Source organism: Carassius carassius, chromosome 46 (assembly GCF_963082965.1).
Source record: "Carassius carassius chromosome 46, fCarCar2.1, whole genome shotgun sequence".
Classification (NCBI taxonomy): Eukaryota; Metazoa; Chordata; class Actinopteri; order Cypriniformes; family Cyprinidae; genus Carassius; species Carassius carassius.
The window spans coordinates 10,808,230-10,831,076 of record NC_081800.1 but is presented as its reverse complement, the minus strand read 5'-3'; the positions used below and the strand labels follow the sequence as shown (position 1 = coordinate 10,831,076).

Below are 22,847 nucleotides of genomic sequence, written 5' to 3'. Positions count from 1 at the left end.
GTAGCTGTGTTTTGTAGTTTCTGGTTGGTCATTAGCTGGATTGGTTAAAAGGATGTGCAGGGGTTTAGAGGTATGTGCTGAGAGATAAAAGTCTTTTTTTAAACTTATTTTACAGTGAAAAATATCTAAAAATCTTTATGATTATCATACGATTATATTCTAATTTATTTACATTCAAACTCAAAGTAGAAAAACTGTCTTACATTATATGAAAACCCCTCAATAAAATATATTGATTTTGGGATATTTTAACTAGAAATCTGACAAATCTAATAAATTGGTTGTCGTGTTTGTTTGTTTTTGTTGTTTTTATTTTCTTTATGCATGATGTAGTATTTTGTTCACACAATGGTGTTTTTGAGTAACCTGGAAGTGACTAGAGGGAGATTATTTGTAAGAAAAAAAAAGTAATTGTCAATTTTTTTCTTATATATATTTTTAAAATACAGTATATTCTAACCACACTTTTATCCCCTTGACTAATATAGTCCTTATGCTAAAAAGAACAGTACAATGCTATTATTAATCAAGAAGTCACTTGAACTTGCTGTGGCTAAAATTATTACTGTGAGTGCTTTTTTTGTCTCTGTTTTTCTGAAATCAGGAAATCAGTGCATGTCTGCATTGCAGCTGCTTCCTCCAGTGACTGTCATAAAACATGTACATGTACTTGTGAACATTTTATGACAATTTGAATCAGTTGATACTTATATTTTACCAAGAAGTCTCATCAATGTTTTTAAACATTCTGTCCAAAGGAAGACCAATGCAGACTTTGAATGTTAAATGTTAGTCAACACCATCATCTAAAAAAACAGCATCATGTCACTGCAGTCATGCATAAATCAGAGCTACATTCCAAAAATATGCGAATTACTTTGTCTATTTACAAGTGTGTATTTAATGTTTTTAAGACTGTCACGTTTCAGCGTTTTGTTTCATTTTAAGCTCTATTGAACAGTTAATATGAGTTAATATGATGGATCAGTCTGACCCTAGATAAACAGTGCTTTATATTGGTTTTAGATTAATAATCCATACACAGCACTAGTTTTCTTACTTCATTTTTCACATCTCTTTCTCAGGAGTCGAAGAGTTACTGAGAGTTCAGTTCATCTGTCTTCTCTCAAATAAAGAGAGACTCCCTGCAAATATGTCTAATCTTCCTTAGCTCTTTCATAACCATCACTTTTCCCTCTCTCTGTGGGACATGATACGTTTGCTCCGTCAGCTTGAGGTTTATCGCTGTGTTTAAAGGGTAAGAAAACACTGGGATGTTTGGTTTCTAATAGGCCTGTGTGGTGTAATTGGCTAATTGCTTGATTTTTCTCTGAAGGGTTCTGTGTTCTGTCATAGAGGCAGGAGGCCATAAACACATATGAGCATCTCCCTCACTGTCAAGGCTTTCTGAGTTGTAATTGGCTGAGAGCTGCACTGTCAGCTGATTGGCCGGGCTGAGGATGAATGGCCACGCTGACAACCAATGGGGCCAGATTAGGGTGAGCCGGGTGAGATATGGGACGCCGCATTCTTGAGCATAATCAAATCTTAGGAGCTTTCACTGATGGGTATGTGTTATGTATGTTGATTTGCCTTCATTCGTCTTTACAATGAGTCCATGTTCTTATGCATTTTGTGCATGTGATGAATCATGTTGAGAGACGACTGTATAAATCCTCAATGAGATTTTTTTGTTTTTATTTTTTTGCCAGTGTGTGAATCAGTTTGTATCAAGAGTTCATATGCAAGAGGAACCAAGACACACCTCAAAAGATTCAAACAAGTTTTCTAGCAAGCTAATAAAGTTTATATTGAAGAGGTTTTGGGATGAAAGGTCACCAGCTGCCCTCTGCTCAGCTTCCCCTCACCACTCCATCTAGCGCTCCAACAGAAGTGCTGAAAATAACCTGTGATGGATGCAAATCTGAAGATTTCCCTCATTCCCTCCTCCTTTACTCTACCTTTCTCTGCTCATCAGATCATCTCTCGTCATCCCTATTAGTCCAGATGAAGATGGATATGGACAGTCAGTTATTTATGGATTAGGGGTGGAGCTTTGAACCACTCTTGCCATTCTTTAGTGTCCCTAAAAGCTCTTGGGCATGTTTCACATTACCATCATTATCTTCTTTTTCTTTTCTTTTTTTCTGTTTTTACGGCTCCTTGAACGTTTTCTTTTTTGATGTATTTATTATATATATATATATATATATATATATATATATATATATATATATATATATATATATATATATATATATATATATATATATATATATATACTGTACCATTCAAAACGGGGGTCAGGTTTTTTTTTTTTTTTCTTCCATAAATTAATACTTTATTCAGCAAGTATTACTTACATTGATGAAAAGTGACACCAAAGACATTTGTAATCTTACAAAAGTTCAGTTTTAACCAAAAAAATATGAAGCAGCTCAACTGATAAGTCAATTAGTCTGTCCTTCGGATGAGACGTTAAACCGAGATATTGACTCTCTGTGGTCATTAAAAATTCCAGGATGTCTTTCGATAAAAGTAGAGGTGTGACTTCGGCATCCTGGCTAAATTCGCCCATTGGCCTCCGACCATCATGGCCTCCTAACAATCCCCATATCTGCTGATTGGCTTCATCACTCTGTCTCCTCTCCACCAGTAAGCTGGTGTGTGGTGGGCGTTCTGGCGCACTATGGCTGCCGTCGCATCATCCAGGTGGATGCTGCACACTGGTGGTGGATGAGGAGATACCCCAACAATGTAAAGCGCTTTGAGTGCCTAGAAAAGCCTTATATAAATGTAAGGAATAATTATTATCATTATTAAGTAATTAATAATATGTTTGCTCAAGTTGAAAGTACTTTTTTTTGCTACTTTTTTATTCACTGCTTACGACTTATGTTTTGTAGAAAAGAGCAACTAGGACTCGGATCTCATCAAAATATCTAATTTGTTGTTCCCTGGAAGCAAGAAAAGTTTGGAATTACATTTGGGTGAGATGTGATCATTTGGTTATTCCTTTTATGTAAACATACTGTACAAACATTCAGACGCCTCAGTGTTGTGTAAGAAGCTGTTTCAGACACACACGCAAACATACTGAGAGACGACATGTCTAGTGCTCTGTGAGGCGGAGATGGACGAGATGATCTGATGTGTGGGTAGACACACGTCCTGGGACACAGGAATCAGGTGGGGGTGTTTTTGTGCTCTGTTTTAGTCAGCTTCCTCTCTGCACCACAGAACTTCCTGTGTTGATTCCGTGAAAGCAGACCCACCAGCTTCCCCCCAGCGGAATGAGTGCATGCCTGTGCACGTGGGTGCCCATCTTACATATTGTAAGTCACTGCCACCTACCACACTCAGCATTCTCTTTCTGCACCCTGTAGTCATTTAGCCTGCTTCAGTATTTGTCTTCAAGGTGTGACTGCTATAAATGTGGCTACTTCAGTGTGTTCAGTGGGGTTTTGATACCAATGTATTGTAAGTTGGGCAACCAATTATGGGTCAATGACATAATACAAATATTTTTGAAGCGCCAACCTGTTGTTCTTATTATGAAAATATTTTTGTTAATTTAAATAATTAGTTCATTAATTCATTCAAATTAAATTGGATATTTTTTACATTTGCCAGGGTGTTACTAGTTTCATAATGGGAAAATTAAAACAATGAAAGAAATTATTTAAAGGACAACTTTAGTAAGTAAGCAACAATGTTGTTATTTCTTAGGAATAAAAATATTTTGAAAATATTGTAAAAAAAAAAAAAAATGCTTCAGCTTTTATTCATATTTTAATTAATTCATGTTTTATGTTAGTCATTATATTTCATGTGATGCCACGGAAACGTAGTCCTATTTTTGAATTAATAATGTGTGATATTTGTTTGAAAAATATGTCTTATCTTGACCAGTATATTTAAACTCTCACATGTAATCAGGATGTAAAATGTCATGTGGTGCAACTCCATAGAAACAGTGATATTTAAGAATTAATAACTTTGTGATCTTTAAAAAAAAATAAATAAAAAAAAAAATTTTTTATAAACATTTTTGGAAATAACTATTAAGCACAATTATGTATATATTCTATATTGAGGATGCAGACCATATGTGGTGCAACTCCATGGATTAATTAATGGGATTATTTTTATTTTATTTATTTTATTTTTTAAAAAACACAAAAACACTTCCTACTCTGAAATATATATTTAAAAAAAATATTTGAAATAAAAATTAAGATGATTAATAATTTAGAATAATGCAATTAAAAATGTACGATTCAAAGTTGTGAGGAAATACAAAAAAAAAATTTAATAAATAAATAAAATACTTTTTGATTGCTAATACCACATGACATTTTTAGAACCATTAAACTAAAACTTTTCTTGAAAATGGTATAAACATTTTTTTTAAAACCATATGAAACCAACAGGAATACAAAGAATTTAGCAAGTGTTTTGCACTAGATTTGTACTCAAGATTTGTACTCAAAATACTCAAGTGCAGCCTCTGTCACCTCGACTGAAGGGCAAACAGAGACCGTCTGGCTCGGTGAGGTCACCTGTGACCTGGGAAACACACAGAATTTTGCAGAAGCATATGACAGATTAAAAGATTTTCAATCTATGGCATGTCCAAACAAATGTTCTAATGATTTAGGATATGGGCTTACATTTGAAATACACATAAAGTGAAATAGGCCTATATCTATTTATGCTACAGTGATTTTCCATCATTAGAAACGAAGAAATGGTGACTTGTGGATCTCTGTGTTAAGATTACATTATTCTTTGGGGATTGGTAACCAAAGCTCCCCTGTTCCCGACCCCGTTCCTGTATCTTTCTTTCCTCTCTCGTTTTTGTTTGATGTCACTGTAAGTGGAGTCTCTGGGTGGGCTTGGACGGTATCGGGTCTTGGACTGACTGACTGCTCCATCATGTTGTTTTCTGGCAACACTACAGACAAATGATCAAGACACATCCATTCCTTTGCTCCGTAGCGGAACAGAGCGATCTGGCCATGCCTTGTGCTGTTAAACAGCAATGGTCCTGGTTTCCATCCTTTCCCTACCGGCAGGTTTAAAGACAATCTGTTGAGTTTATCAAAAGTAGTTTAAGAGCAGAAACGACATCACGACTTCCAATGGGAAATCATATGTGTGTGTAAGCGTGTTAGTTTATATACAGCATCTCTGATGAATCACTGTAGTGGTGAATTACACAGCATCCTCTAGTGAATGACTGCAGAACTGCTTCAAAACTGCACCTGGATTTGTAATTTTAGACTAAAGCTAAAACAAAACCTTGTCTGCTGCTGTCATGATATCAGATTAATTAAATATCAAGACAAATTGGGGATTATGTATACTTTTTTGTATTAATATTTAACATTTCATGTTGAAAATTTGTAAAAAGAAGAAAAAGCATTTTCAATAGTTATAATAGAAGTTTGCATCCCATTGTATGTGGGAATCATTTACATCTGTTTTTATACCCAAAGTAATATTGCTTTTTTCACAAAACACAGGTAGCCCATTGTTCTTTCATGCGAGTTGCCATTTTATGATGACTGAGCTTGTTTCTGCAGTGTTAGACGTCTTTTGAGTTGCATAAACATTTATGCAGCAGTATTTTTTTAAAGGAGGATTTGCCATGCCTTGTAAATCTGTCTCATGCTTTGAAGTCTTATCTGGCTCAAGACATGGATCGTAGTGCTGCTCTGATCCTATGGAATCCCAGTCCCACGTGTGTGTGTGTGTGTGTGTGTGTGTGTGTGTGTGTGTGTGTGTGTGTGTGTGTGTGTGTGTGTGTGTGTGTGTGTGCATTTGTAACATTTATCAGCAATCCCTGTGTTAGTTCATTATAGTATGGGAATATTGATGAATGGTTCCTGTGTTAATCCCATATTATAGGCCTATACAGCCTGTTAAAACGTGCTGTTACTCCCCCAAGTGGGCAAAAAGCAGATCACATATCAGATTAAATTGTTTAGCAGATTTTACGCTTTGCTTCATGAACCTATAGAAACCAGTTTGCATAGATCTGTCTCCATTTGCTATTAAGATTGGTGTAGATGCGCTATATATCCATATGCAATCCACAGTGATTAGCCTATTAAAAGGTTTATTTTTCTCCGAAAATGACATTATATAAAATAGATATGACATGTGAATCTGGTTTAGTCTACAGTAGAATAGTGTGCTGCACATGACTCAGCTCACTGACCTGGTCCGTCTGGTACTGCAGAATCAGATATTTCTATCATCTGTCTCGCTGACTTCTGGTGTCATTCTCTCAGAGCTGCATTTCATAGGTTTGAATAGCTCATGCTGGACCAGAGCCCTGCTGATTCATTTTATTTAATATGCATAGACAGAAAGGTGACCTGGCCTGTTCATTCACTTATAGACCCAAGTTTATGCTAGCGTCAACACTCAGGACTCTTTGTTGTGGAGTATTGAGAATTGTGAGTCCTAACTTTAAATGCATCAGCCAGAATATATGAAGTGTGTCTCTGTTCTGAAGCTCTATTTGGAACTTCTCTGAGTACCTTTACAAAACATAACAATGTTTTTAGTGTAGTACAAGTTTTTTGGACTAAATCTATGGTTCACATTTCGCACATTAACCAAGTTTTTTTAGTTTAATCTTGTTTTTCCTTTATTATAATTATGTTTTCATAAATGGCATTATTAAACGAAGGTTACTGCTGTAAAACCTGGTTACTCAGGTAAAAATATATAAACAAATACTTAAGTTGTACTAATATTGATACGCCTATTATATTTTTTATTATACTGTACTAAGTGCATAACAAACATGTAATTTTGGAACAACTTAAGTATGTGAAGTGCTCTTTAAGATATGCTTTAAGTGGTCAAATGATGTTGCAAGTTTATGTGGTTTAAGGTTAAATTAAAAAAAATTATATATATATATGTTTTTTTTTTTGTTTTTTTCACATACTGTACATAATTGTTTCTCCTCTATGCCCCACCTTCTGAAACGCATCATTTTTTACAAAGCTCATCAGTCTGAAAAAACGAGGTGTGCTCTGATCCAGTGCATTGTGAATGGCCAAATGTTTCAAGTGTCTGATGGAAATGTTACGCCCTTCAACATATTATGGCGTGTCCCAGTCAGAACACGGGTATGGCGGGACAATTTATTTTTAACAAATTACAAACGAGGCAGTTGTTGCATCCAGTGGGAACATAATTACTGATTATAATGACTTATACTGTCTTTTTACGCATTGTGTGGCATATCTCGCCGTGTAAACATAAAACCATGTCTGCATATGTGATCAGAGAAACTACTAACAACAAATGCTACTCTACACTGCTCAAAATTTGCGTTTGCAACATCAGTGGCAAATTCTTTACATATGTAAACCTACTTACATACCCAGTCTGAAGCGCCAGACTGTCCTTGCAAAGAGTGAGGAATGGCTATCAGCTTGAATGAGGAATGGCCGGCGGATGGGGCTTGCAGCAACCACATGTGTCGACCCCGGGCTGGACACCACTTCATCCACGGTGAAAGCCGATCTGGCAAGCAGGCACGGATCAGCTCCAGGCGTGACGAAGCAGATATTGTGCTCTTTTGGAAAGCCAAACAAAGTAGTTTTACTTTCACAATTAAACACACAGCTTCTCCACACGTCACCAGCAGCAACAGTGAGAATAAAAGTTATGCCCTCTTTTCTTTGCTTGAACATTTGGGCGGCCTTTTGCAAATCTTCCCACACAGTGACGTAGAGATGCTGGGGGTGTTTTTAAATGAGCCGTTTTAGGAGGGAGGGGCAAAATTTTAACTTTTATAAAGAATATCTCTTTGGGTTTGAGACTTTAGTCTTTGCAACTTTACAGATCTTCTTTATGCACCAAGAGCTTGTAACACTCCAAAGAGAAAGGAAAATTTTAAATCGTATCCTATGACCACTTTAAGATCAATTTTAAGCTAAACTTCAAGTAACTTTAATATAATTTAATAGTACTTCTTTGCGTTATTTAAAATACATTTTTATACTTCTTAAAGTACAATTAAATTATATTTTAAGCTTAATGTGCTTAATTTCAGTAGCATTTAAGCTCATTGTGTCCCATCAGTTTTAAGAGATGTTATGCTCTTCTGCGCTAGTATCTGGTGTAATTTACAGTGTTTACCAGTACACTATTTGTTTGTTATAAAGCTATTTTTCAGCATTTTAATATGGTATATTTAAAAAGTACAAAAATCATTAAATGAACATGACATACATGTACACACACTTTCACATCTAGAAAACTTTAATAGACTATTGTCACATGTATGTTCTATGTTTCTGTTCTCTCTGCCTTGACCTTGTTTTCCTTTGTTGATTAATTAGTGAATTAGTTTCCACCTGTGTTCATTAATTATCTTATTAGTCCATCGTTTGGTTTATCATTTATTCCCCTGACTTACCGCAGTTTGTTGTTCCTGTCTCCAATGTGTAAAGAGGTTGTTTTTTCCATTTCTTCTTTGGATTTATTAAAGACTCTGTTTGTTTGTTTGATATCTGCCTCCTTCATACTTCATCCGAGTTAGCTAGCCCTCCTCCAGAGCACTCCCCAGAATTTCTGAGCCATATGCCAGTGGCCGAGCTGGATAAGGTCACAGAGGTTCCACCATAACCTTCTGAGTCCCCTGCTCCGCTATGGCAACCTGAACTACCTGCTCTGCCATGGCTCCCTGATCCGCCCTGGAGGCCCTCCTAGTCTCCACCTAGTTCCTGCCCTGCACCAGCCTCCAGGGCTTCATCTGAGTGCTTGCAATTCAGACACTATGGTATTTGAATGAGAACATTTGTGTTAAAATAACAAACATTTTGTGTTTTCAAAGAGTAAAATGCTTCTACTAGTTAACTGGCCAACAGAGCCCCCATTTTATAGTTTTCAGTCACATGACTGGCCTCAAGACCTGGCGCCCCCAAAACATCCATAGAACTGTTGTACAAACCTGTACATTTTCTATCTGTTCAAATCCAAATATTTTGATCACCTCTCAAAAGAATAAAACAAAGATATATGAACAAAATGCAAGTTTTGGCCATTAGCAATCCACACAAAGCACCCGCCGCAATACTTAAATCACTAAAAACAGCAGGACATTTGAAAACATTTACTATGAAAACACTTAAAGTGCCTTTAAATCAGCGATATTAAAAGATCGAATTCAATACACACCTTATTGATCTGTGCTTTATGCAGGCAAGCAAATGAGCCCAGAATAAGAATGCACTAAATGGTAGAAGTGGCCTAATGGTTAGAGAGTTGGCCTTATAACCTAAAGGTTGCAGGTTTGAGTCTCAGTACTGGCAGGGATTGTAGGTGGGGGAAGTGAATGAAAAGTGCTCTCTTCTACCTTCAATGCTTGACTGAGATGAAGACCCTGGGAAAAATGTTTGTTCACTACTCACTGCTGTGTGTGCACTTGGATGGGAGAAATGAAGAGTACAAATTCTGAGTATGGAACACCATTCTTAGCCACACGTCATGTCACTCATTTTAAATGGATAAGCATCTTCTTTATAATTGTTTTCTATGGGAAAATATTTCATATTAAACTTTGCGCATTGCGTTTATATTCTGGGTTCATCTGCTGGCCTGTACAAAGTATGCATCATCAGTAAGCAGAGGCGAACCAAGATGAAGTGGGGGCCCCAGGCAAAATTAATAGATGAGGCACTTCTAAAAGATTATTTTGTTAATATGTTTTTGTTAGGTATATAGTTATACAACATACAAAAAGAAGTTAAAACACGTATAATAGAACATAAATGGTTTATTTTTCAAAACAAAGTGCTTATTCTTTAACAAAACATCAATCTTCATATTCATATACACAGTACAATCTTCATATTTACAGTTATAGATTGTCACCTTTAAAATGGTGCTCACGAGCCTTAGCTACAGCAAATGCTGTCACTAAGTCCTCCATATCCAAATTAGTGTCCATGCTGATAGCCTCTCTTGGTTCATTGTTGACCTGAGGTATGTTTTACTTGTTTTATTACTTGACAACTAATTATGTTAACTCAACTAATTTCCTGGTGGAAAACAAAGACTTAGGATAAAAACGACATGAAGTTACCGTTATATCCAGTGGATGGCAGCATAGGAACACTCATTAGCTCAGTTGCCATTTCAACTCCCTAGTTTTTTGTTGTTGTTGTTTTGTTTTTGTTTTTTGTTGTTGTTGTTTTTCACGTCTTGCTTTCGGATTTATAAAAAAATTACTACAAAGTCATAGCAGGAAGTCACAAATCCCCATGTCATTTAAGAATAAATAAGTAAATAAACAAATAAGCCCAGACATCAACAGCCTAGTATGGTAAATTATTTAAATGTCGATGAGGATGTCAGATATCTGAGGAAATACATATGGATCCTGACAAGGTTAAGGCTGTGATAGATTTTTATCGCCGTTTTATTCGCAATTCAGCCAAATAGTCTCACCACTGACCGCCTTGACCTCCCCCAGAACTATGTTCAGGTGGTCTGATACAGCCGAGACTGTATTTTCCAACCTTAAGAGCCGCTTCGTTTCGGCTCCCATCTTAGTCGCCCCTGATCCCACACGTCAGTTCGTGGTGGAGGTCGACGCATCAGAGGTGGGAGTAGGTGCAGTTCTTTCCCAACGCGCTCCCTCAGATGACAAGATGCATCCTTGCGAGTTCTTTTCCCATCGTTTATCCCATCCCGAATGTAATTATGACATTGGTAACAGAGAATTGTTGGCCGTCAAATTAGCATTGAAGGAGTGGTGTCATTGGTTGGATTGGTCGGGGGTACCTTTCATCGTCTGGACCGATCATCAGAATTTAGAATATATTAGAACTGTCAAAAGACTCAACTCCAGGCAGGCTCGGTGGGCACTTTATTCCGGTTGTTTTTATTTTTCTCTATCGTACTGCCCGGGGCTGCCACGATTTTGTTTTGGCCTGCTCGGTTTGCGCCAGTGGTAAGACGATTAACAGACCTCCGGATGGGTTTCTTCAACCGCTGTCTGTCCCTTCGAGACCCTAGTCCCACATCGCTCTAGATTTTGTTACCATCCTCCCGCCCTCTAATGGCATGATGGTCATTTTGAACGTAGTGGACCGATTCTCGAAGGCGGCACATTTCATTCCCTTGCCAAAATTACCCTCAGCCAAGGAGACAGCAGTTACTGTAATTGATCACGTCTTTCAGTTACATGGCCTCCAGGTAGACGTGGTTTCTTACAGGGGATCCCAATTTGTGTCCAGATTTTGGAGGGAGTTTTGTAAATTATTCTTCGGGTTATCAACGGTCAGTCTGAGCAGGCCAAACAAGATTTGGAGAGAACGTTGTTTGAACGATGTTTAGTCTCCAAGAATCCTTCTTCCTGGAGTCAACAACTCTCTATGGTTGAGTGCGCTCATAACTCGCTACCAGTGTCATCCACGGGCCTCTCCCCGTTTGAGTGTAGCATAGGTTACCAGCCACCTATTTTTCCTAGTCTGGAATCTGAAGTCTTGGTCCCCTCCGCCCACGCATTTGTCCAGAGGTGCCACCGCACATGGACCAGAGCCCGCGAGACTCTGCTTCAGGTGACGGCGAGCACCAAGGCCGATACAATCGACAGGTAGGGTCGTCTGGGAATGCCAGGAGTCGTTCCTAGAGGGGAGGGTACTGTCACGGTTGGTAAACCATGGTATCTGTTTTTATGTGGGTGGATTTTGTGTGTCTCTCGTCAGCACTGATTGTTTCATGTGGGCGTCTCCGTTAATTGTTCATCTTCACCAGCTGGTACTCATTACCCGATCCCTACTTATTGCCCTGTCTTTCGTCTTGTGCTTGTCAGAGCGTTGTTTGCAGTCTCCCGTGTGTATGCCTGGTCTCTTGTTCCTGTTTCACTATATTCTCCAATTCGTTTGATCGTCTTTGTCTCTGGAATCCCATTCACTCTTCACCACCACATATCCTACTACTCACCCCCACAGATTGCTCATCTCAGTTCCTGTGTCAAGCTCTCCTGCTGCATCTCCTCACCGCCACTTCCTGGATCACCATCAGACATCGCTACTTCCCGGATCACCGTCAGACTTCGCCTCACTCACCTGTTGTCCTTGTCATTGTTCCTTGTGTATCTAACTTTGTTTATAAATTCCTTCTTCTACTTGCACTTGTTTCCTCACCTTGATTTGCCGTTACAGCTTTTACATCAAATATCGTTGTTACTATAATAGTTACTAAAGTAAAACCATTCTGAGGAATCTCGAATGCTGCTTCTGGCTTGGTTTTTCCAAAGAGACTTATGACTTGATACAGATCATTCAGTATGATGATTATTATCATGAAAAAGATGGGTTTAAAAAGGCAAATTTCTCTCACCAGGCTATTCATAATGTAAATAAAATGCTAATAAACGTTCCCATGCCACGGCAATGAAGTTGAATAAATGAATCTTTGGTTCCTTGAGATTAAAAGAGCAAATCAAAGCAGAATAATGCGGCTTTGTGTGTCTAAAGGTTCTCTATATCCTCCTGTGGATTTTTTTTTTCTTTGTGGCCAGGCAGGTTTAGTGGGATTTCAGCAGGACCGGTTTATCCAGGGGAGAACTGGTGTTTGTGTGCCGCGGTGAGGAACTGCTCGAACCTGTTCTCCTCGTCAGTGGAGAGAAGGAGGGGCTGCATAGAGAGGAGGAGAAGGAGAGGAGTGCAGGGTGTATGTAACACTCTTCTTTTCTTCTTTTTCATTTCGTTCTCATTCCCATTAGTTTTTTAATCCGATGTGGCTCTCCGGGGGGCTCTGGATGAAACTGGCTTGACGAGGAGACCAACAGCATCACGTGATTGGTAGGTGAAGTGATTGACATCCACAAGGTGGCACGAGGTGAGTGAACTGCTTGTTTCTCCTGAACATACTGTAGTGACCAGATGTCATGTGTTTTGGTACTCATTTATTGAGCTATTGCATGATGTTATCAGTTAACAGTAACGCAACATATCATATTTACAGAAACACAGTCACCCATTATTCAAGCTATTTCAGTTGGGTAGGATGTTTTTTTTTTTTTTGATTAGTGATATGAATCAATCTGGTCTTAGTATTACATTTTATTCCATCCACATCGATCCATTTATAATATTAACATTACTGTTTCTTATGTTTTATATATTTTCATATTAATTGGAGTTTTGGGGTTACAGGTTACAGGTCACAGGTTATTTTTTGATAAATGACAATCATTAAAAAGAACTATTAAAAAGTAATAACCGAATACTAATTATATTGAGTCCATTGACATTATATGATAAACTCAGTAAATTTTCACATAGTTTACATTTGTTTGCAAATCACCCCCACCCCCACCCCTCTCTATCTCTCTCTCTCTCTCACTTGCTCACTCGCTTGCATCTATGTCTCTGATTCTCTCTTATATTTTTTGAGTGTCCTGCTCTTGGTGATAGACCAAGTAATAAACTGATAGAGCTCTGAAAACTTGATCATGTAAAACGTAAAACTCAAGCAACTGTCAAAAAACAAAACCCTAGCAAATTAATAGACAGAGATTGCGTAATGTCAGACCTGATCCACCACTCCATCTAAGAAGCATATTCTCATGTATATTAATAATATTATTATGCCCCAGGCCTGCTCAAGGACTGCACCTGTCCATCATGTTGAAGAACTGATCAATTTTTTACATTTTAGATCAATTACAGTATGCAATATAGGTAAAATGCCACTTATCTAGTGACACTATGAATGACCTCTGACCCCAAATGTCAAGGTCACTGAGAGTCAGAGGTCAGATCTAATAGTTAACACCTATTCCTGTGGTAAATCTATACAGGTAAATTCTAAATAGCTAGTAATCTTTTTTTTTTTTTTTGCAAAGTCAGCTTAAAGGAGTTGGTTTAAAACATTAGTTTGCATGTGTGTGTGTAGATGTGTGTGAAAAGTAAAGTTTGCAGTTCTGAGAGACAGGTTCCCTCTTGCTCCTTCTGCTGTAACGTTCAAAACTGTTATCTAACGTATCCCGACATGCAGAGAGAGTTAAGGAGCAGGAGAAAAACTCACAGATCAAAATGCAAAAAAGATTGTATGGGGGAGGGAGGGGGGCGGTAACCGCACCCTCCCAAGAACCTCCAGCGGCATGCTGTATCTTAACTGTTAGAAGTCCTGCAAATGGGGTTAAAAGCTATAATGAGTCATTATAATGTATATAGATTTTTCTATGTTGCTTTGCAGCACTGTTCCCACTTTGTATTATAATGAAAATCCCTGTTTTATGAGAACAATTGTTTGTGTCCCATCAGTTTTAAGAGAAGTTATCCTCCCCTACACTTGTATCTGGTGTAATTTACAGCACCTAGGCTGAGACTATCTTTCAAAAGTTTGGGGTCGTGAGATCTTTTGAATGTTTTTTTATAAAAGAAGTCTCTTCTGTTCACAAAGGCTACACACTGTTGGGCCAGACAGTAATATTGTGAAATATTATTACAATTTAAAATAACTGTTTTTATTTTTAATCTGTTTTGAAGTTATTACTGTCATGGCAAAGCAGCATTTTTCTTTGTTCTTCAGTATCACATAATTCTTCAGAAATCATTCTAATATACTGTTTTATATTGTTTATTTTTCAAAGTTAACAACAGTTCTGCAGCTTAATTATTTTATGCGGAAACCATGATATATATAAATAAATATATATATACATAGGAATCTTTGATGAATAAAAAGTTCAGAAGAACATTATTTATTTTTTGTATCACATAATTATAAATAGCTTTAGTCTTTTTTATTTTTTTTATTTAATGGGTCTTTGCTGAATAAAAGTATTAATTTCTTATAAAAAGGCGTACTGACTCCAACTGAAACTAAACACAAACTTTTGAACTGTATTATATATATTAAATATATATATTCACATTTCAGTGCATTTAAATCATTTAAAAATCAGTTTATATGACTAGGTCTTTACATCAACCATGGAGATCATCGGGAATTTAGTTTCAGTGTTCTGGTAAAGATTTTTGAGACAGTCATTTTTGAGGCAGGACAATGGACATTTTTAGATGGCACAGGTCAGGGAAGATAAGGTGGACATTGTCATATTTAGTTAGTGTAGCATATGTCAGTTTGAACCTCAAGTTTTCTGCAAATTGCATGGGTTATAAATAAACTCCCTGATCCTGTTTGTTTTTAAATGCTAGCACACACACACAATCTTTCTCTCCTTATATCTTACACAGTCATACATGCATAAACAAATAAAGTTAGGCCTGCGGTGCACACCTTGCAGAACCAGTTTGGCAAGTCCAGGTTTTAATAGCCTTGGTATATAGGAGTGTAGAAATTTCAGCTCATATTTTAGCAGGTTAAGCCAGGGCAACAGCAAAACGAACTGACATCAGTTGTACCCTAATCATGCATTGATTTAACAAATCTTTATCTTTTTCATGTTTCCTTCATTTGTTCATCCCATCCTTATTTGTAGGAAGACGGGTGAAGAGGCAGGTGTGCAGGAACACCAACATGGCTGTGGAAAGCTTTCCTGAACTCCTGCAGAAACTGCGGGAGGTGCATGAGCATGATTTAGAGGGTAAGATCACCCATCTTTTTAGTTTTGTCTTGAACACTCTTGACTGAGATTTCACCAGTAGACAACTTCACTACCACAGTAACAGTGACAAAAATCAACGGGAAAGCATCTTTACATCACCACAAAATAGATAACTGAAAGTGAGTTCACATTTACTGTTGCTTGGCGAAATTTCACAGACAGGATCAACTCATTTCAATTAGGAATCTGAATGATCATTAGTTTCGCTTGAGGGTGAAAGAATTCCCAATGCAGATTTTGAAGTGACTTCCGTGTGAGCTTTTCTACACATATCACTAAACTGTTGACTCTGGACATTGGACCTTTCTGCCTGCAAAATGTCTCTAATATGAATGCACCTTAACAACAACAGTAACTGCATAAATAAATGAAATACATTTTAACATGAATAATACATTTATTCATGTTGTTATAAAATCCTATGAGCTCACAGATTCTAAATAATAAGAATAAATCAACAACATTGTTTAGTATGAATCTGACATCATTTATTTACCATCATGTCATTCCAAACTTTTTTGACTTCCTTTTTTTTTTCTTGAGCACAAAATGAGATAGTTTAATGAATGAAGGGTGGGTTAATTCAGCACAATGGAATTACATTGTGACTCACACTAACACATTAACACAGCAGCCAAAATGGATGAAGAGTTATTATGGATTATGGACTCGTATTTTGCCTGAAAGCGACAGTTTAAACTTAAAACATCTTGACTGATTTGTTTATTACAAACATGCAGCTTTTCCCTTCACAAGATGTTAATTGATGGACTGGAGTCATGTGGATTATTGTAAAAAAAAACTTAAAATGAACTTATCCTCTAAGTAAAATCATAACAGCTGCCACTGCTTTCTTATGTGCCATTCAGTGCTTCAGACTCCAGTTGTCCAGATTCACTATGTGTTTTTCTCTCTCTCTTCAGGGTGGCAAGGGAAAGTACTGGAGCTGACAAATAAAAAGAATATGTGAGAGCGCTTACCATATTTTTCAAGCTAAAATTGATTGACATCAACTTTAACATCCACATCAATAATGTTTTATGTGCATTCTGTTCTAGCGATGCAAAGCGCATGGAAGAACTTTACAACAGGAACCAGCAGATGAAAGAACAGCAGCGGATTCTTACTGAGAACATCAAACAGCTGGAGAACAGGTGTGTGTGTGTGTGTGTGTGTGTGTGTGTGTGTGTGTGAGAGAGAGAGAGAGAGAGAGAGAGAGAGAGAGAGAGAGAGTCAGTTTTAAATGTAATGCCACGTGCCATGCCCACACTGTGTCTGTCGATCCTCAGGTTGCGGGCTGGGTTGTGTGACAGGTGTACAGTCACTCAAGACGTTGCTAAAAAAAGACAACAGGAGTATGAAAACTCCCAGCTCCAGAGTCTGCAGCACATCTCTCTACTAGGTGAGCTATAAATAGAGCCTTAATATGAAGAGGATATATTATGGCATTGACCATGTTGATTCCTTTTACTCAAAAAGTCAGATTTCCTTTGAGATATTATTAATCAGGTTTTACACAAATTTCATGCAGCTGCTGTATTTAAAGCAAAAGATGAACAACCCCAATAATAAGTCTAATCTAATAAATCCTAGTCATATATATACATTGTGCCTTAAATGTTAATGTTTTTTAAGTAAATTATTATCCTAATGATACTATTTATAATAAGAAAATAATAATAAAGCCTTTTGGTCCCCACTGTATTTTTACATTACCATTCAAACGTTTGGGGTCATTAAGATTTTTTAAAAGTCTTTTAAAGAATTATCTTATGCTCACCAAGACTGCATTAATTTGATATAAAATACAGTAAAACAGCAATGTTGTTAGTATTAGAATTCTAAATAACTATTATCTTTTTTAATATATTTTAAAATGTAATTTAATTATATTTAATTTACTTTTATTCAGCAAGAATCCATTAAATTGATCAAAATAGTAATATTAAATCAATCAAACAATCTTATTGAACTTAAACCATAAAACAGTCACCCGTTGCAGTATTTGTTGATATTGTTTTTATGAAGTCCATCTAGTTCACAGAGGAATATATGAGACTAATTATTTAATTAATTATTTCCCATTCACTGCTGCAGTGAGTGAGATGAATGCCCTAAAGAAAGAAAACGAGAGACTGAGAGAGGAGCTGAAGGGCTTGAGGGATCTATTAAAGTGAGTGGCCCATTTGCACAACATGCTTCCTAGCCATATTTGTGCAAGTATTTCCTGTTGCTTTTCATGTGCAAGTTCAGATCTTGACACATAGTGGCACAATCTGATTTACTGAAATTGTAACCATTCAACATTAGCCAACATACTGTGGTCTGCACCAAATTTTGGCAAAATATCTTTCGCCAGATGTTAGTCACTTGTGTTCAGGGCCAGATTAACAGACTAGTACAATGTATTGTATGTGATAGTCATGCATAAAAACTCCCTGCTTCACCTTTCAGTCAGCAGAATGGTCATTCAGAAGACGCAATCACCCCAGAGGTCAAGGAGTCACCTGACACTGCAGTGGCTGCTGTGACTGTACAGGCCTCAGGGCTGAAGTCCAGCCAGCCTCCACCAGGGGACGCTACTGTACCTGCAGCAACTGTCAAACGTGAGACGGACAATAGCCCAACTGACATCCTGGGTAAGTTACGGTTGGGTACATTTCTGATATACATGAGAACCAGTGCTATTTTGTTCTGATAACACTTGAGATTACTGCTACTGAATGTATCATATCTTGTTCACATCTGATGAAAAGATATTTAATGTTCTTTATTCTATACAGAGAAAGCTTCTGAACACAAATTAATGCAAAGCTGGGGCAGGGCGTTTTCATTTGTAAGCAATAATTAGTTTATTCAATATTGTTTTTGATTTTTTAAATTGGTTGTTTTATAGTAAATCTTGTTCTCTCTATCCCCTTGTGTTTTTATTGGTTGCTGAAATATGTGTTACTCTCTTGAAGGAATCGAGTAAGCCCATGTTGCCCACCTCAAGATGGGGCACAGAGCACAGTGCTGAAAGAAGGTGAGGTGGGAAGACAAAACAGACACACTAGCTGGGTTTCCATCAACCTTAATTTGTGCACAGTTCGAAGTATCACATCAGAATGGAGTGAAGGAAATGTTGAATTTCTAATACAAAAGGTTTAATTCGCAAAAAAAGTTTTTACGCTCGGTTGAGGTAGTTTTTGATTTGTGCAAAAAGGGAATAATGTGAATATGGGAGATGGAAATGCATTTTGCGAATATATTCCTCCAAGCACATCAAAAAAGCCATTAACTTTGTGCTATGGGAAGGTAAATCCTAACTAAGCAGCGGACCAATCTTGTTCCACAGCATCTAAAATGTTGTTGTATGGTCATTCGGAAATGCCCGAACAAAGTCTGTCATCAAATTCCTGTATAATTGCCTCCTAGAACTGTTAAACGACTGAGTTCCCAAACAGCAGCATCCACCTCCGAAAGCAATAAGCACATTCATTGTGTTTTGTCTGCTCGTACTGAGGTGCAAGCAATTTATTATATAGAAAAAGTATTATATTCAGGTCAGGAGCTTCTCCTACTTTTCTTAGTGATGTATAGTGCCAGTTTATCAGGAAGTGACAATGTTGTTCTCTTTGACTCGTTGGATGGAAACGGTGCTTGTTCCCAAATGTTTTGTGCGATAATCCAATTTTGCGCATAAGTTAAATTTGCAACTTTTGATTGAAACCTGGTTATTGACAATGGAAGTGAATTAAGATTGTGACACATCTTAATTCTTCTCCTCATGTGTCCACAGATTTTCCAGCGTGGACTTGGTTGAGCACAGACATTCCCCTTTGTCTCCTTCTCTTCCATCTCCTCTGAGTCTACTGAAGAACAATCCTATTTTTTCTTCTGTTGCCTCTGGGGATCGTAGCAACCGGCAACATATCCACACCCCCGTCCCCTTCCGACCGCTTCCAATCAAGACTGGACGCCTGTCTGTCCCGTGGTCACTCTCAGAATCTACTGACTGGGTAACATTAGCAGCAGGCGGCTCTAGTGTTGGTAGCAAGATAGCGGTTCACCCAAGCCAGACCCCAATTCCCAGCTCAAACATTTTGCGATTCCCAAAACTGATCCCATCAGGCAGCGGCCTCCAGTCTCGCACACATGGCCCAACACCTAGCGGCCTGCGGCCCTGGTCCCGCAGAAACCTGTCAGAGCACGCAGAGAGTACAGAAAAGAGAGTGACAGAAACCGTTACAGCGCCGCCCCAGTGGAAGCCTTCAGCAGCGCAGCCAGAGAGGATTTTTGGAGAGAATCTGAGAGAGGATGAAGAAGAAGCTCCGTTAGACCTGTCTGAGTCGGGACGTTCAAAAAGCAAAGAGAAAGAGAAAACACACTCACAGAGCGATGGATCTTCGTCTTCATCTTCCTCACCACCTCCTGCACTTTCATCATCATCTCAATGCCCATCAAGCCCTCAGAGTGACCAGCAGACAGTGGACAATAATACACAGGTAGACTTCAAATCATGCAGAAATTCCTCCTCAATAAAGACATTCCTTTGGTTGAGACAATATTTTGTATCCTGTTAATGCCTGAACAGAAAGCGTAGAAAATCATGTTACAATATCTTTCAATCATGAAACTGTTAATTATTCTTACAAACTGCATATCATATCATATTACCAAAGCTAAAAATTGTCAAGTCAAGCATTTCTTTGCTTTTCTTTGCAAGATAGCTGCTTAGCTAGCTGCTAACTTAGCTTATTGCTAGCTTGGTTACGAAATGCTCAGCTAGACTACAATAATGAAACAAATTCCTTTCTCTGTGTCTTTTAGTTTGCTTCCAATAAGCAGGCTAACATTGTAGCCTACCAGCTAAGCAAAGTGCTAACTGCTAAATAAAAGCTTTTTCAATTAGTTAATACAAAATAATGAAACATTTTGATCAAGCATTCAGGATCCTGCACGACTAGCAGTCTTTGCTCTCCGACACCAAAAGGTTCTGCTTTGTCTTTGTTTTGCAAGAAGAGCAACAAATACAATAGATTACTGATCATATTGTTTTTAAGATGTCACGTTCTCAATATTAGCTTCTTGTGTATGAAACTCTTTGCATTCAACCTGTGTATACTGTTTATTAACTGTTGCACACCCAAACTTCTTTGTGTTTGCACTGTTCTTGTTTACAAAGTTCTGGGCATAGCTATGGGGGGGGGGGGGGGGGGGGGATATTGTGGCCAAACAGATGTTATTTTAAATCATGGCCACATTGTACTATTTCATTCCTTCATTTTAATGTAGTTGAATAGTTGCCACACTTGAAATAAAAATTTGTAATAAATTAGTACAACATGGCTATGATTTACCTAAAATGACTGAATGAATTAATATATTCTCTGTACATGTTTGTATTTACGAGTATGCGAATAAAACTGACTGTGAGGTTTGGTTCACATTACACAGCAGGAGGAAGCACAGGAAACATGTCAAGGGCAGAATGAGGTAAAGGAAGGTGAAACATCTCCAGCAGCTGAAACGTCTGTCAGCTCAGAGAAGAAGAAAATCCCAGCACTAACCATTTCCCTCCAACCAGGTAAAGCTTCACACTTGTTGGTTGGTTTAAGTTTAATTGGGACTGTTCTAAGTATAACTGGTCTGTCTTGCTTTGCAGTTGTGGTTGTGGAGTCCCTTAAAACAAGAGGAATGGTAATCTTAGCACTGAATAGATGTTATGTAATTATGTTTTAAATAGCTTCAGTTGATTTTTTCCGATCTTATGAGATCAGTTCTAACTTCTGCTTTATTGTGGTCGGCGGTGAAGGTGTCTGATCTTGGAAGCAGACTGACGGAGCAAGAGGAGAAGGAGAACAATAACCTTGAAGCAAGCAGAAAAAGACCTGGGCAGGATACTGATGGTAAGAGAGCATTCATGCATCCATCCATTCCATTTATTATTTAAAGTACATTCAATTAAAACATTTAGCATCCTGAGAAATTTCACTTGTGTTGTTACATCTTAGCTCTTTCCCAGCGCTCACTAAAGGAGAGGAAAATACGGCTGTGCAGGGGACCTCAAGCAACCCATGCAGAGTCAGACCAAGGATGAAGGTCTCTTTATGAATACATGCATACTGCAGCACAGACTGGATTTAAATAAGATCTATTTTCATCATGTTAAAAGCTATTTTGTTCAAACTATATGTGGATGAATTTGTGCATTCATTGTGTCAATTTCCCATCCATCTTTAGCACTACTTTATCAAGAAGCCAGTTGTTTTTACTGAGAAGGGGGCTGTTAATAAACTTATCAGCTATGTTTTTATTTCCTTATATTCATTTTCTTCCTCTTTTATACCAGAACATGAGTTTTTAATAAGAACATATAACAAGTACATGTAATTGCTTGCTGTCTTGTGCTGTTACCATTCTGTCATGTCAACACTCAGTTTGTGTTCATTCTCTCTTCTGTATAAGAGGTGTTGCATCTCATCTATTTTTGTCTCTGAGCGCTGAGGCCTGCTTCTTGTAGATGTGACAAAATGAGAAACCCTCGGCTTCCCCTTTTGGTTTTTTCTGAGATGTCAAGCATATATTTTGTAATAGAGAATTTTCCACTTGCAGCTGTAAAAGCTTTTAGAGTGTAAAAGGAGGAAGGGCAAAATTGTGAAAAAAGTATACTTTGCACTATTGCTTCTAACTATCTGTAAACCTTTGCTTTGCACTATTTTTTAGATACTTTTAGAGATAATTTGGAGAAATTATCTAATAACCAAAATGTATCACTTTTTAGACACTAGAAGGACATAGCTACCTAACAGCTAATGTCTATCAAAATAAATACAAATATAAGTGCATTGCATGAACAGATGGCTGCAGTCATACTTTGTGAACTATCACCTGTAATTAGGATGTGGGGAACACCTACATTGTTACAGGAAGAGAGTAAATCATTTTCACTGTGAAGAACCAGAGAGCTTTGATTCTCTGGGACAATTTAGAGTTTTCACTTGAATATGCCAATCACCACGACACTTAGCTTGTTACTTTTGTATACTGAACAAAGTTGGATGAGTTTAAAGTTGCAAAGGTAAAAATCCAAATAAAAACCCTTGGTTCAAGGTATCACACCTGACTTTCTGTTAATGTGAATCTCTCTCTCTCTCTCTCTCGCTCTATTTTCATATTAGGAATTACGTTGTTTTGCCTTAGTATTTATTAAAGAAGAGGTAGATTTATGTCTTTTCTTGTTTAT

General features: G+C 37.6%; 1 protein-coding gene and 1 long non-coding RNA gene across 2 annotated transcripts; both read left to right on the top strand.

Moving 5' to 3' along the window:
* The first annotated feature begins 993 nt into the window (after window positions 1-993).
* LOC132129750 (uncharacterized) lies at window positions 994-2,199 on the top strand. The gene is made up of 3 exons (XR_009428572.1): window positions 994-1,258; window positions 1,337-1,568; window positions 1,713-2,199. It is a non-coding gene; the product is annotated as an uncharacterized LOC132129750 (long non-coding RNA).
* Window positions 2,200-3,184: 985 nt separating this feature from the next.
* Window positions 3,185-22,717, top strand: LOC132129748 (RBBP8 N-terminal-like protein). The gene is made up of 15 exons (XM_059541470.1): window positions 3,185-3,335; window positions 12,563-12,882; window positions 15,494-15,598; window positions 16,543-16,585; window positions 16,678-16,773; window positions 16,909-17,021; window positions 17,717-17,792; window positions 18,074-18,258; window positions 18,403-18,455; window positions 18,583-18,644; window positions 19,401-20,106; window positions 21,059-21,188; window positions 21,267-21,301; window positions 21,417-21,510; window positions 21,616-22,717. Exons 3-15 carry the CDS (start codon window positions 15,532-15,534, stop codon window positions 21,699-21,701), a joined length of 1,746 nt encoding a protein of 581 aa, XP_059397453.1. The 5' UTR covers window positions 3,185-3,335; window positions 12,563-12,882; window positions 15,494-15,531; the 3' UTR covers window positions 21,702-22,717.
* The last annotated feature ends 130 nt before the right edge of the window (window positions 22,718-22,847 follow it).

Excerpts from the sequence above, each read along its gene's own strand:
- LOC132129748 (XM_059541470.1), top strand. The coding sequence starts at position 15,532 with ATGGCTGTGGAAAGCTTTCCTGAACTCCTGCAGAAACTGCGGGAGGTG. Across the intron at positions 20,107-21,058 it reads CAGTGGACAATAATACACAG|CAGGAGGAAGCACAGGAAAC; the intron begins GTAGACTTCAAA and ends CACATTACACAG. Across the intron at positions 21,189-21,266 it reads AACCATTTCCCTCCAACCAG|TTGTGGTTGTGGAGTCCCTT; the intron begins GTAAAGCTTCAC and ends CTTGCTTTGCAG.